This window comes from Aphanomyces astaci, assembly GCF_000520075.1.
Source record: "Aphanomyces astaci strain APO3 unplaced genomic scaffold supercont1.35, whole genome shotgun sequence".
In the NCBI taxonomy this organism is placed as follows: Eukaryota; Oomycota; class Saprolegniomycetes; order Saprolegniales; family Verrucalvaceae; genus Aphanomyces; species Aphanomyces astaci.
In genome coordinates, this window is record NW_009798298.1 from 399,726 (window position 1) to 412,733 (window position 13,008).

Below are 13,008 nucleotides of genomic sequence, written 5' to 3' on the forward strand. Positions count from 1 at the left end.
TGGTCGTCAAACGACACATGCCACATCGTTGCTGTGACGTCACATACCAACGCCCATGTTGCCCATGGCCTCCGCGCGCCCATCGTGGGTGCGTTCCTTGAGGTAAATCGAAAAATGAGCTCTGCGCGCGACAGATTCAAAACAATTTGGTGGGAATTGAAGTATGGACGAAACGTTGGAGTACAGGGGCAACAGTATACTTTATTCAAGTAAAAATTTCGACTTCACACTGTCAATCGAAGTACAGTATTCACTGGAATAGAATATACTGTTATTAATACAGTATACCGATGGTATTGATATGGCCCTTTCGAAACCCGTAATTAATCATGTGAGATCTCAAGAACAATACAATATTCACCGTATTGTTATTGCTATAATATAATAATTTCGTGGAATATTGCATGCATGACCATTTGTGATCCAAGAGCTGGCCCATCGCCCAAGATGGATCGCACCTGAGCATTCCATGCACAAAGGACCGTTCCCTATAAATAGCGATGGTAAAAACGACCGAGGAGGCTATTTTTGCAGTCCTTCCACCGTTTCTCCACTCGGTGTACTTCATCTCAAGAAGACGGGAAGGAGTCGTTGACTAGTTCAAGGCGACACCAACTATCGTATCCTGGTGGTGTGTGTGTGGGAACGTGGCTCACCTCCGTGATTACAACAGGAAGGACAAGAACAGAGTAAAAAAAGCATGATGGAGCCGGATGCAGCCCCCGACGAAAAGGACGACCAAGTGTCGGAAGTCCTGCCAGTCACTCCACCGCCGCCGACGTTACCGGTAGATAGCTCCCGATTTGACCTGCAGTCGTTCTCAACACCACCCTCTGCCCTCGCTGGGGACCTCATGGCCATGGCTTCCAACACCCGTCGGAAAACGATCCAGAATCTGTGGGGGCACATCAAAGGCAAGAAGCCCGACACGGTCGTCAAGCCCCGCAGCCATTATCGGCGTGGCACCATCTTCCTCCAGCACTTGGAGAGACAACAGATCGCCAAGGGCGGTGGCGACAACAAGTTCTTTGAGCGCATCAAGTCGCACTACGAGCACGCTCACATGAGCACGAGCACCATGATCGGGCTGTCGATTTTTCAGAACGGCGTCAACCCCGTCGACGATCCGTTTATTGTCGACAATATGCCGCTGGAGATCCAAATCGGGTTTCGACGGAAGCTGTTTGAGCTGTTTTCGATGCAACTGCTCGTGGTCGTCGGGCTCATCGCGGCCTTCTCCAACATTGCCGGACTCAAAGCGCCGTTCGTGGAGTTTTGGCCCCTCGTGGCCATCTTCGCCGCCACGATCGTGCTCTTGTTCGCGTTGTACTTGAAAAAGTACAACTACCCGACCAACTTTGTCGTGCTGGGCGTGTACACTGTGTGCATGTCCGTGTTCCTCGTCGGCGTCGACGCGTACCTGGGCATGCACGTCAGCCTATTTGTGTTCGCGCTCACATTTGTCGTCATGTCCGTCTTGGGGGTGCTGTGTACCATCAAAAAAGCCGACGACACGCTCTATGGCTACATGCCGAGCGTGGCCGTGGCATTCGCGGTCGCGTTCGCCGTGGCAAGTCTTGTATACTTTACAGCGCTCCGAAACGTGTTCAGCACGACCACGTTCTTCATGTGCTGCGCCACGATTTTGGTTTTGTCGTTCTGGTTCGCATATGACGCATCATGCATGAATCAGCGCCTGAGCCCCGACGAGTACATGCAAGGCATGATCTTCTTCTACACGGACATGGTCATGTTTGTCATGTTTGTGGGCATGGTTGCGTTTGCATTCATGGCGTGCGAAGGCGACGTGTGCTGCTGCGGGTCGGCCGAGATCATGCCCGTGTACCCGTTGCGAGGAGGAGCCGCAGAAGACGACGAGAATGTCCAACCGGACGGACACGGAGAAGCGACGCCACCAAGTGCCGTCGAGAACGAAGACATTGTCGACCGATAGGTTTAGAGAAGAAGCACACGATCAATTTACTGCCTCTCCTTTGATCCTGCCAGTGCAAATTGCACATCCATCAGCGTGTATATATATTATATATATACTAAGCATATACTACTACACCATTTTGCAGTTAAGTTGGACGAATGCCCGGTATATTTGGTCGTGTGCCCAATATATTTGGCGGTGTGCCCGATAGAATTGGCCGTGTGCCCGATAGAATTGGCCGTGTGCCCAAGCAATTGCCCATGTGCCCGATGAATTGTGTCGTGTGCCCGATGAAAATGGAAATCACGCAATAAAAAGTCAATTCAACATAGAAATAGTCGTCAAACGACACAAGCCGCATCGTTGCTGTGACGTCACATACCAACGCCCATGTTGCCCATGGCCTCCGCGCGCCCATCGTGGGTGCGTTCCTTGAGGTAAATCGAAAAATGAGCTCTGCGCGCGACAGATTCAAAACAATTTGGTGGGAATTGACGTATGGACGAAACGTTGAAGTCAGGTGCAACAGTATACTTTATTCAAGTCAATCCATTGAAGTCGATACGATTGTGCATTGATGTGCCGACTTATTCATCCTATCAAACCCTAAATCGATTTTCATTGGACAAAGGCAATCTCTAGACATATGATACCTGTATAAATTCATGCTAATTACCCTAACATTTGTGTTTTAAATTCTATACGTACATGATGCACGTCATCTAAAAACTTCCAACTGGCCAAATCGACAAGGTGGAGGTTTTATTATTTAACGTACAATTAATGCAGTTAAGCCTAAAAACTAAATACGTTAAATACTGATTTCATGCGTTTTATCACTGCAGTGGGAGGTTAAAGGTCCCAAGTACCTCCGGATATTATATACGGATAAGAGCCACGTACAAAAATCAAGATACATCTCTCCGGCCACCCCTATGTCCAAATATCCATGCGCCCATGTAAAATACCACTAGGTTAAATATCTATTTCTGGACCAATTCATCACCAAATTTGAATCTGAGACTTAGAATTTCTTCACCACATCGAGATCTGTCGATTCTACGTCTCAATTTGCTGAAATTTTGAGTAATGGATACGAAATAGAAGTCAGAAAAATTTGTGAAAAGTTGGTAGTTTATAGGTGACGAGCATCAACTTCGAAGAATAACGTTATTACTTTGAAATATACCAGTAACAATAGACAGATTTCGGAAGCACTGCCGTAGACTTCCCACGCACGGAAAATTTAATGCACGGGAAATATGTGGCAGACCCAACTCATGATTTCGACAAAACTTATTTGCATTTACCACATCCGCATGAGGAACGATATCCGTATGCTTGCATGTGTGGTGGCGAATCCACACCGACCAATGATGAAGCCCTAGAGGAGGGGTGACCTTTGCCGTACAAATGGCCGTTTCTACGGCATCCCACATAAATTTTGACAGTTCCCGTAAACTCGATAAATTTTAACGAGGTAAATTGACGGCAAATGCATGGGAACGTGTTCCGAAATCTGTCTAATAACGCTATATTCGTTATTATAACAATAACACTATATTCTTTGATATATTGTTATTATATTGTACAGTTATACTACTATTCACATTTTAAGAGCAATATTTGTCAATATTGCTCTTAAAATGTCGCTTGCATATTCCAGCTATCTGAGCTTGCTTGGCACAGTCGCCCACACTACACGAAATGATGCCGCCACAAGGGCGGCAGAGCCTACGTTGTTGTGACATGGCAGTGCATCCTTCAGTATTGCACTTCTTGCATTTACAGTGTGTGGAGCAACGGCCACCAGCTCGGACAAGCAAAATGCTCGTTTCGACTTTGCAAACCCGCTTGCCGTGGTTCTACAGATACAATTGATTTGGTTTGTGTTGTCCAAGATCAACAGCCACCTTTGATACAGTAACACAAACCAAAATCAATCAATTGTATCTATCTCATCGCTTGAATATGCATAATTCGTGGCAATAGCCTCCCATGGTAATAAGCTAGCTAACAACTGCTTCTGGTGCCGCAACAGCTACAACACAAGGAGATATCTATACAAATACATTTATGTGAAGAAATATAGTGGAATCAAACCAAGTCCATAATTTTTGCTTCGCAGCATGCATTGACAGCAATTGTGGCAGCTCGATTTCGAGCCTAACCAATAATTGAGAATTCACTACAACGATAGTACTATACGTATATGAAGTATGATACTGTATAACGCAGCACTTTCCTGGGAATGTAGTGGCCATAACAGTTCAACCGCTTCACTATACAAAGTGGCGCGACTCTATGTTATACTGGTTTATTGTAGATATGTGATCATCGAGTGACAAGTATTGTGATAGCATGTTCATCGCTGTACTCTTTCGGTCCGGGAGACTTCGGGGCATTTACGAAAGTGTTTTATGCAACACTCGGCTACTGTACATCGTTTTATTTATGCCCATCCATGTACTTCAATTTGAGCAGTTACAGTACACCCCCAAAAGTCCCAATTGTTTGTGGAACTGTATAAATAATGGCAATGATTTCATACTGGTACTATTTTCACAATATGTCTTTGGTATTGAAAATATTTATTGGTATATTGTATTGGTCAAACAGTCAACATATCGATTATTGTGGCTTGATAATAATAAGTACTACGTATATTGCATTGGATTATTCATATAATCAATTACTAATTGTAGGTATTGCAATATATTATAATATTTATATTACGTAGTACTTCGAAGTAGTATACTAGTATTATTGATGATCCCTGTGCATGACAAGGAGTCTATGTACCGGATAAAATGTGACGAACCGTCGCGATTACCGGAAGATAGACTTGTCCGGAATTCGACATGGATCTTGGATTTTATCCGGACGACAATTCTAGTAATCACAACGCCCGCCGCCGCGTTGGTCATCCGAGCACTGGCGTGCCAGCTCCGTCGCTGACGCCATGAACAAATACTTGGAAGAGCGATGCATCGGACGTGGTAGCTATGGATGTGCGTACCTTGTGACGGAAATCACGTCGGGCCACAAGTATGTCGTCAAGAAGATTCCCATTGAGCTCATGACAGACAAGGAATCCAAGCAAGCGTTTGCAGAGGTCGAGCTCTTGTCCAAGTTACGCCATTCGTTCGTCGTACAGTACAAGGAGAACTTTGTTGAAGGGACGGTGTTGCACATTGTGATGGAATACTGCGACGGCGGCGACTTGACGGCCCGCATCAAGGCATTGAAGGCCGACGACGGGGCGTTGTTTCCGCCGACTCTTGTCCTGGATTGGTTTGTGCAGATGGCACTGGCCATCAAGTACCTCCATCAGCGCCACATCCTCCACCGCGACTTGAAAACGAGCAATATCTTCTTGACCCGTCAGAACATTGTCAAGCTCGGCGACTTTGGCATCGCGCGGACGTTGGACTCGACCATGGACCACGCCAAGACGGTGGTCGGGACGCCCTACTACATGAGCCCCGAAGTATGCGAGAGCAAGCCGTACTCGTACGCGTCCGACATTTGGGCTCTCGGGTGTGTCTTGTATGAAGTGTGCACCCTAAAGCACGCGTTCGACGCCCCCAACATCCTCATGCTGATTGTCAAGATCATCCAGCACGACGTACGTGTACCTTGTCCTTCTTCTACAACACATGTGTGTGTGATGAACAAGATGGCGATAGTTTCCGCCTCTACCCCCATGCTACCCCGTGGAATTCACATCGCTGCTGCAAGCCCTGCTTCAAAAAGACCCTGCCAAACGACCCTCCATCGACGCCATCCTCCACATGCCGATGATTCAAGCCCACGTCCAAGGTACACAGACTTTGATTTCGATGTTTCTCTGGCACACCTCGTATGGCATGCTTTCGTGAAATATCAAAGAATAGAAAAACCATTATTTAATATATATATATATATTTGTACAAATTTCTCACGAACACGCTGAAAAACCATTATATATATATTTGTACAAATTTCTCACGAACACGCTGCTTGTGTCTTACTGTGATGTTGAAAAACCATTATATATATATATATATATATTTGTACAAATTTCTCACGAACACGCTGCTTGTGTCTTACTGTGATGTTGTGATGTGGTAGCCATCCAATCGAATGCGAGAGATGTGCCCGACCCCCTCGCCAGTCATTTGATGGACGAGAACGTCGTTGAGAGTGCAAATACTCCCCATTCTATGTGTCCTTCAAGTGGGAACGTTCCTATCGAGACAACAACGTACGAGTACTTGTCGAGTGTGGACGACGAGGAATTTTCCTTGCTTGGTGCGACGCCTACTTTGGTGGTCCACGGCAGCCCCCCTCAATGTTTAGCTGTGGAGGGGAATTTTCCTCGTCGAAACCCCGAGCGAGGACTGGCGTGGGTGGTCACCACCACTACGACGGACGAAGTGGAAGAAGCCATCGACACTAGACACAGCGGCGGCGACGAAGTGATTAAACCCAACTACGAGAGCGCGTACTCGGAAGAGTGCAGTGACAGCATCCACATCGACTACGGTTTGAACGCCCCCCCCCTTGTCACAGCAGCCCCCCCTCCACCAATCCATGCTCAGCCGTTCATGGTTAGGCCACAAAGGGACCCGACGCCGACAAGCCCTGACCTTGGACCACCGCCAGCCCCCCCCATCATCGACACACGCGCTGCCACGTCATCGAGTGGAGCCAAAGAAACACCACGTACTCCGTCCGCATGTAGTCGGCAAGGCCCTCCAACCATCCGACCAACAACTACCCCCCCGACACCCCGACTCGCCTCGTCTCAAACATGCGGGAGTCAAATTAGCTAGTTCAATTACCAAGCGCAACACGTCGTCCATGTCGCCGTCGTCGTCGATGTCGCTGGACGAAGACAACATGCTAGAGGCTCGAACGAGTCAGGGAATAATCGAGTCTGGCGACGACGATGGACCGTACACGTCCATGAGCGAATGCGACGCTGAAGAGAACTTTTACAGTGACGACTCGGATTTTGACGACGAGGACCTGACGCTCGAGACATCGGTGGACGAGGTTGTTGCATGTGGTGGCGGCGGCGGGTGGTTGTCCAGTGCGCGGCAGGTTTCGGCCGCGGTCGAGCTCGGGTACAGCGACGATTTTGACGACACGGAAGCCGAAGTGATCGAGTACGACAACGAAGAGTTTGTCGATGATGGCTCGAGTGGGGGTAGTAGCGACGAAGAACAAGGCGGCGGGGACAAGGTGGACTGGTACAACTACGACGAGTTTGCAGACCCCAGTCCGCCGCCGCTATACATGGCGACTCCGTCAAGACCCATCGCATAAAATCGCTTGTTAATCGTATTGAGCTTTTAGCCAAAGTGGGATATTTGGAGGAGTCATTGATAATATTCACCAAAGTCAGTGATTGGTGCTGTGGATTTTGTAACGTCATGTAAAAATTGTGAAGATTGATTGGCCTGAGCACCCCACTGGAAATGCGAATCGACTTGACAATAATGATCTATGTAACGTTAACGTTAGTACGAGTTAGATGTCAGTACGTACTGTATAGATAGACACCATCAGGGGTTCTCAAAAACAAATCTACTAATAGTAAGTAAAATATACTACTAGTAGTATTTTTTATTCGAAGGGAAAATAGATTATTTGGCGCCACCACCATAATAGATGAGTTATCTTTTCTTACAATCAAGAAAAATAGATAACTACTATTAATAGTAAACTACAACGGCAAAATAAATAATAAATTTCAATAGGCAGGATAATTATCAATACTACGTAGTACTTCAAACTCAACATGTATTCGGATGTAACTGTATACTGACAACCGACGAAACTTGTTTGACGAATCTACAGTATATTGCTCCACCCATATGCCGCCTCTCGCATTATCGTGGCTCACCTCGACCTCAAAAATGTGGTGACCTAATTTTGAGCCAATCAGCGAGGGTCGTGAGTGATGGTCATTTTTGAGTGCGATCGCCCTTTTGGCTTAGCCAAATGCGCAAGAAGCAACGGAAAGCCTAGAATATAATGCTACAGTGCACTTACAACAAGTTAATTGCGTGAATGTCCAGATTCAATAGCACCAATTTCAAGATCTTGGATAAATTTAAGGGTGCGTCTGGTAACCGAAAATATTGCAATACATTGTATTCAGTCCCAAAGCGCCATTTTAGGGCCGAATTCATCAAATCTCATCAAAATTGAAAGATGTCTTGCTTGCAGAGTTTTAACCCAAATCCAATAATTCCACGTGGGATTTACTCGTTGAAGCAGTCCAAAACGCTATATTACAAAATGGATCTTTTACCTCGATTTTGAAAATGGCATTTTGGTTACTACACCTTTTTGCAGTTAAGTTGGACGAATGCCCGTTATATTTGGCCGTGGGCCCGATATATTTGGTGGTGTGCCCGATATAATTGGCCATGTGCCCGTTTAATTTGGCACACGGATGTCGTGTGCCCGATATATTTGGCGATGTGCCCGATATAATTAGCCGTGTGCCCAAGTAATTGGCCATCTGCCCGATGAAATTGAAATAACTCAAATAATTATATTCCATGGTGTGCAAATCAGTTTTGGTGGAAACATCATGTGGTTGAAGTTCGGAGGAAAACGCGCGAAGGCAAGATGCAAGATCATTCGAAATTTATACTTGAATAAAGTATATTTTACAACAACGTTTCGTCCATACGTCAATTCCCTCCAAAATTTGAATCTGTCGCGCGCAGAGTTCATTTTTCGATTTACCTCAAGGTACGCACGCACCTTCGATGGACGCGCGGAGGCCATGGGCAACATGGGCGTGGGTATGTGACGTCACAGCAACGATGCGTCATGTGTCGTTTGACGACCATTTCTATATTGAATTGACATTTTATTGCGTGATTTCCATTTTCATCAAGCACATGACACAATTCATCGGGCAGATGGCCAATTACTTGGGCACACGGCTAATTATATTGGGCACATCGCCAAATATATCAGGCAAACGACATCCGTGTGCCAAATTAAACGTGCACATGGCCAATTATATCGGGCACACCACCAAATATATCGGGCATTCGTCCAACTTAACTGCAAAATGGTGTAGTAATCCCATTTTGCGAGAAAATGGAATATTATTTTTGAAATGTTACCCGACGCACCCTAAGTTAACGTTATTCGAAATAATCTCTGAAGCGAGTAATAAGTTATTTATTTGAGCCACGAGTGAAAAATAAGTTAAGGGCTGGTCTGGATGCCACCCCATAAAGTTATGCCATAAGGCAAGTCTGCAAAAAAAAATTCCCAAAGTTTCATATCCCACAAAAAAATCGAGAAAAGAAGTATCTCCAAATTTGTCTGGATGCCAGCTAAATATTGGAAAAAAATATTCGATTTCCGATTGAAGTGCAAGACTTCAACGTGAACACAAACCTCCCTAAAAAAGTTAGACCAATTTTTACATGTCATAAAACACCTGATTCTCAAGAAAATTGTGGCATAGAGTTTTGAACTTTGGTGGCATCCAGACGCACAAAATCTCGAAAAATGGAAAATTTCGAATTTTCTTCGAAAACGGCCATTTTATGCCATTTTTTGTGGCATTAGACCTGGCCTAGCGTTATCTTTTTCATCCTCCAGAAATCTATCAACCCACTGGTTGAGAATAGGTAAAAAATAGATAACGTAAAAAATCAATTTACAGTTAAGACATATGACTCACAGTCAATTTAAAATCTATGTTCAAGAACCAATCAAACGGCGCAAGAGTATTGGAAGAAAAGCCTTGCAAATCAATATCCAACCGGCCGACACTCGTTCTCAAAATTTTGTTAATCCATTGCGTCATACAAATTTGAAGTATATTCAACATATTCACAAGTAAATATCAGTTATTACAAGAAAATTATCAGTTATTACAGGAGTCGCAATAGATTAATCCGTCGCAATACAGTACATATACACTATACGGTAATACGACTGCAGAACACAATATATTCGACAACGTAAAGTGCCAATTTATGACGTATGTGTCAATTTAGGTCGTACGAAAATGCACTAATCATAGATCGTTAGTTGAATATGCACCAATCATACAGTGAACCTCTGAATTTCTATTTACAATGACATACAAAAGGAAGGTTAAAATACAAATTCAAAATTATAGAGGTTCTGCGTCTATAAAGACTCCAAGCCTTGCCCAAGGGCATAAGAACATGTTAATTATGGGTTTTTCACCAGGGATTTCTCTACCTTTAGGAGTAGTATTTAGAATTCGATCATGATGAAGCAGGACGGAGATATGCCCATGTTTTGAAATCAAATGAAAGTTGTATGTCATAAATAATTGGCATTTTACGTTATGTCGTTGTATATCATTACAGTTAATTCAGCTACAATTCAGTATCCAAGTAGTCTCAAATAACGTAAAAACGGAATTTACTGTTAGTCGATTAAGACATACATCTGTGGTGTCGCACATATAAACATCTAGAGAAATGCTACATAAGGGTCGTGGACGACCTGTCAGAGCGCTACAGAATGCAAGTCAATGGCCACGAGTAAACACATCTGTCTGTGGAGGTCGGCCATACATTCGTTTGCAAAACTGAAAAACCTGCGACACTGTTACGTCAACAGTGAGATGGACAAGGCGCTACATACTAAAGGTAGGCAATTCGAGAGGAAGCGTTGCAACATGAGTTGGTGTACAGATCTCATATTGCAGTGAAGGCGTGATGTCGTCTATTGTACTTGTGTGGATATCATGCAGGTGGTTGCAACTCATTATGCGCGAGCAACCGACGTAAGAGATCAAGATGGCATTGCTGCTAGGATGATTGTTAATCGGTTCTTCGCTTTTTGGCGTTGGGGGCGGCGGCCTCCTCGTCCACCTCTTCTTTTTCTTCTTCGTCGGGGTCGATCTTTGTCTCGTCGTCTACTTCGTTCGGCACTGATGCTTGGTCATCGTCGTCGCTTTCTTCCACATCCGACACGTCCGCGGCCTCGTTCTGAGCCCACACGCCATCGCCCCCTCGGCGCTCGCGCATGATCTGAATCGCAGCCAAGTGCTGGCCATACTTGTTGCCGAAGATGTTGTGGTACCCACCGGGACCAGAGGCACACCCGCGGCATCCCGAATGCCGTTCCTGGATCTGCTGTGCGTCTGCCAATTGGTGCTTGGGCACTCGGCAAATGCTCACGGTCCCATAGTTGTAATTCTTCGAGTTGATCGCAAACGTGCTGCACAGACGTTCGTAACCTGGCTTCTTCCACTTCGCAATCAAGTTGGCATCGGCCAACTTCATGCGCAGGCAGTACTCGTACACTTCTTTGGAGATCTTGCTGTATTTGTAGTACATGTCGTAAACGTACCGACTTCGCTGCCAGTTGATTTGCTGGATGGGCCACATGGCTTCGCACTTGCGCAAGCCTTCATGTGGATCCGTGGTGCGCTCTCTCAGCTCGCTCTCTAGCGCATCCATCACAGGTTGAATGTACTCATACCCTGGCGGCGGGCGTCCCTTCTTCGTGAACCGGGACATCGTACGTGTTGAGATATATGGGGTGATGGCGATACACCTCGTTGTTTTAAAATAGCTTTGTCTTTGTATGCACTTTAAAAAATAGAAAAACATAATTTGGCATACAAAATCCAAGTCAATTTGGTTCATGAAAGGATTGGAGTTCATGGCAGTTGACTTAGAATTTGTATGGGTGGCAGGTAACGTACGTACAGCTTGAATGGCAGGAGGCTGGAAAACCTGTGAAAACGAATACTCCGATACCCCATCGATTGGTGGCCATTCTTGAATTCTCCACCCCTCCAAGATGCAAAACGACGCTGGCCAAAACATCGACATCTACATCCCCCGCAAGTGCTCGTGGACCAACCGCATCTTGTCGGCCAAGGACCATGCCTCCGTGCAGATCGCCGTCGCCAAGGTGGACGCCAACGGTGTCTACACCGGCCAAAACGACGTATACGCGTTGTCCGGCTACATCCGCGCCAAGGGTGAAGGCGACGCTGCGTTGACCGACTTGGTCCGCAAGGCCGAAGAAAAGAACTAAGTTATCTCTCGACATACAACCACGAGTGTATTCTAGTGATTCTTCGCCACCAACTTCGTCGTCTTCCGCATCGGCGGGGAGGCGACGGACTGTTGTATGCGAAGTTTGGTTCAATAACAGTATCAAATGTATCCTTGGGATTTGGGGATCGACACACCACTGTTGTTCGTTCTATTTTTATTGGGTTGGTTGCATACCTTGTTCAATGCTGGACCACATGGAAGGGTACGTGCTACTGTAGATCCAACTACCGGCAGCTCGATTAGCCATACCAACGTGCGCCATGGACATATGAAGCCGCCCCCACAAATCTATGAACTCTACCCACATCACGAATCTCGTGTTCGACTGGTGTACCGTATACTACCGGTAGTACAAAGTTAACCAAAGCCATGATAAGAAGACGTTCGTCGTTAACCGAATGCGCTTGATATGCAACCAAGTCACTGCTGCTGGACATAGCAGCAGCAAAACTGTGCAGAACGAGTGACCGTGGTGACTAGCCCTACAAAAATCGGGATCAAACGACACATTTGGAGAGAGCGAGGTATATGGAAGTGTCAGCAGGTATGGGATGCACGTGGTACTACTACATACCCGTTGGCCGCGCTGCATCATCGAGGCCGACACGACTTTCATCGTATCGATGTATCGCTCAATGCACATGGACAAGCATTGTTGTTGCTTGCTGTCAAGTCGTTCTTGTGGCCGGGTGACGCACTTGTTAAAGCACTTTTCCTGCACGGCCTGGGTCAGCTCCTGGAGGCCTTGCTGTTGGACCTCAGCACGGACCTACAGACAGATATGATAAGGCTCTTGCTTCTGTCTGTGCGCTGTTTGTAATGGGAGGGAGAAGACGCGTACCCGTGCAATGACTTCGTTCTTCTGTTGCGCGGTGAGGTTGGTGTCGTCCATGTCAAGTTTGGTTATCGAGATGACACAGGAGGTGCTGGCAAACCACCCAACGCATACTAATAGTAATACTATAGTACATGACCATTGGAATGTACTAGTACGTA

At 45.9% G+C, this 13,008-nt stretch overlaps 5 protein-coding genes across 5 annotated transcripts; 3 read left to right on the forward strand and 2 right to left on the reverse strand.

Annotated features, from left to right (window-relative positions):
• Window positions 1-540: 540 nt before the first annotated feature.
• Window positions 541-2,073, forward strand: H257_11713 (hypothetical protein). The gene has a single exon (XM_009838719.1). The coding sequence runs from the start codon at window positions 701-703 to the stop codon at window positions 1,952-1,954; it is 1,254 nt and encodes a 417-aa protein (XP_009837021.1). The 5' UTR covers window positions 541-700; the 3' UTR covers window positions 1,955-2,073.
• A 2,743-nt stretch (window positions 2,074-4,816) lies between these two features.
• Window positions 4,817-7,386, forward strand: H257_11714 (NEK protein kinase). The gene is made up of 4 exons (XM_009838720.1): window positions 4,817-5,564; window positions 5,626-5,758; window positions 6,050-6,463; window positions 6,534-7,386. The coding sequence occupies exons 1-4, from the start codon at window positions 4,899-4,901 to the stop codon at window positions 7,247-7,249; spliced, it is 1,929 nt and encodes a 642-aa protein (XP_009837022.1). The 5' UTR covers window positions 4,817-4,898; the 3' UTR covers window positions 7,250-7,386.
• A 3,234-nt stretch (window positions 7,387-10,620) lies between these two features.
• H257_11715 (hypothetical protein) lies at window positions 10,621-11,515 on the reverse strand. Its single transcript, XM_009838721.1, has one exon. It carries the CDS (start codon window positions 11,461-11,463, stop codon window positions 10,762-10,764), a length of 702 nt encoding a protein of 233 aa, XP_009837023.1. The 5' UTR covers window positions 11,464-11,515; the 3' UTR covers window positions 10,621-10,761.
• Window positions 11,516-11,724: 209 nt separating this feature from the next.
• Window positions 11,725-12,163, forward strand: H257_11716 (hypothetical protein). The gene has a single exon (XM_009838722.1). It carries the CDS (start codon window positions 11,750-11,752, stop codon window positions 11,987-11,989), a length of 240 nt encoding a protein of 79 aa, XP_009837024.1. The 5' UTR covers window positions 11,725-11,749; the 3' UTR covers window positions 11,990-12,163.
• A 29-nt stretch (window positions 12,164-12,192) lies between these two features.
• Window positions 12,193-12,950, reverse strand: H257_11717 (hypothetical protein). The gene is made up of 3 exons (XM_009838723.1): window positions 12,854-12,950; window positions 12,587-12,781; window positions 12,193-12,494 (listed from the first exon to the last, which is right to left on the reverse strand). Exons 1-3 carry the CDS (start codon window positions 12,902-12,904, stop codon window positions 12,489-12,491), a joined length of 252 nt encoding a protein of 83 aa, XP_009837025.1. The 5' UTR covers window positions 12,905-12,950; the 3' UTR covers window positions 12,193-12,488.
• Between the last annotated feature and the right edge of the window lie 58 nt (window positions 12,951-13,008).

Excerpts from the sequence above, each read along its gene's own strand:
- H257_11716 (XM_009838722.1), top strand. The coding sequence starts at position 11,750 with ATGCAAAACGACGCTGGCCAAAACATCGACATCTACATCCCCCGCAAG.
- H257_11714 (XM_009838720.1), top strand. The coding sequence starts at position 4,899 with ATGAACAAATACTTGGAAGAGCGATGCATCGGACGTGGTAGCTATGGA. Across the intron at positions 5,565-5,625 it reads TCAAGATCATCCAGCACGAC|TTTCCGCCTCTACCCCCATG; the intron begins GTACGTGTACCT and ends AGATGGCGATAG. Across the intron at positions 6,464-6,533 it reads CAGCATCCACATCGACTACG|GCCACAAAGGGACCCGACGC; the intron begins GTTTGAACGCCC and ends GTTCATGGTTAG.
- H257_11717 (XM_009838723.1), bottom strand. The coding sequence starts at position 12,904 with ATGGACGACACCAACCTCACCGCGCAACAGAAGAACGAAGTCATTGCA. Across the intron at positions 12,782-12,853 it reads AGAACGAAGTCATTGCACGG|GTCCGTGCTGAGGTCCAACA; the intron begins GTACGCGTCTTC and ends ATCTGTCTGTAG.
- H257_11713 (XM_009838719.1), top strand. The coding sequence starts at position 701 with ATGATGGAGCCGGATGCAGCCCCCGACGAAAAGGACGACCAAGTGTCG.
- H257_11715 (XM_009838721.1), bottom strand. The coding sequence starts at position 11,463 with ATGTCCCGGTTCACGAAGAAGGGACGCCCGCCGCCAGGGTATGAGTAC.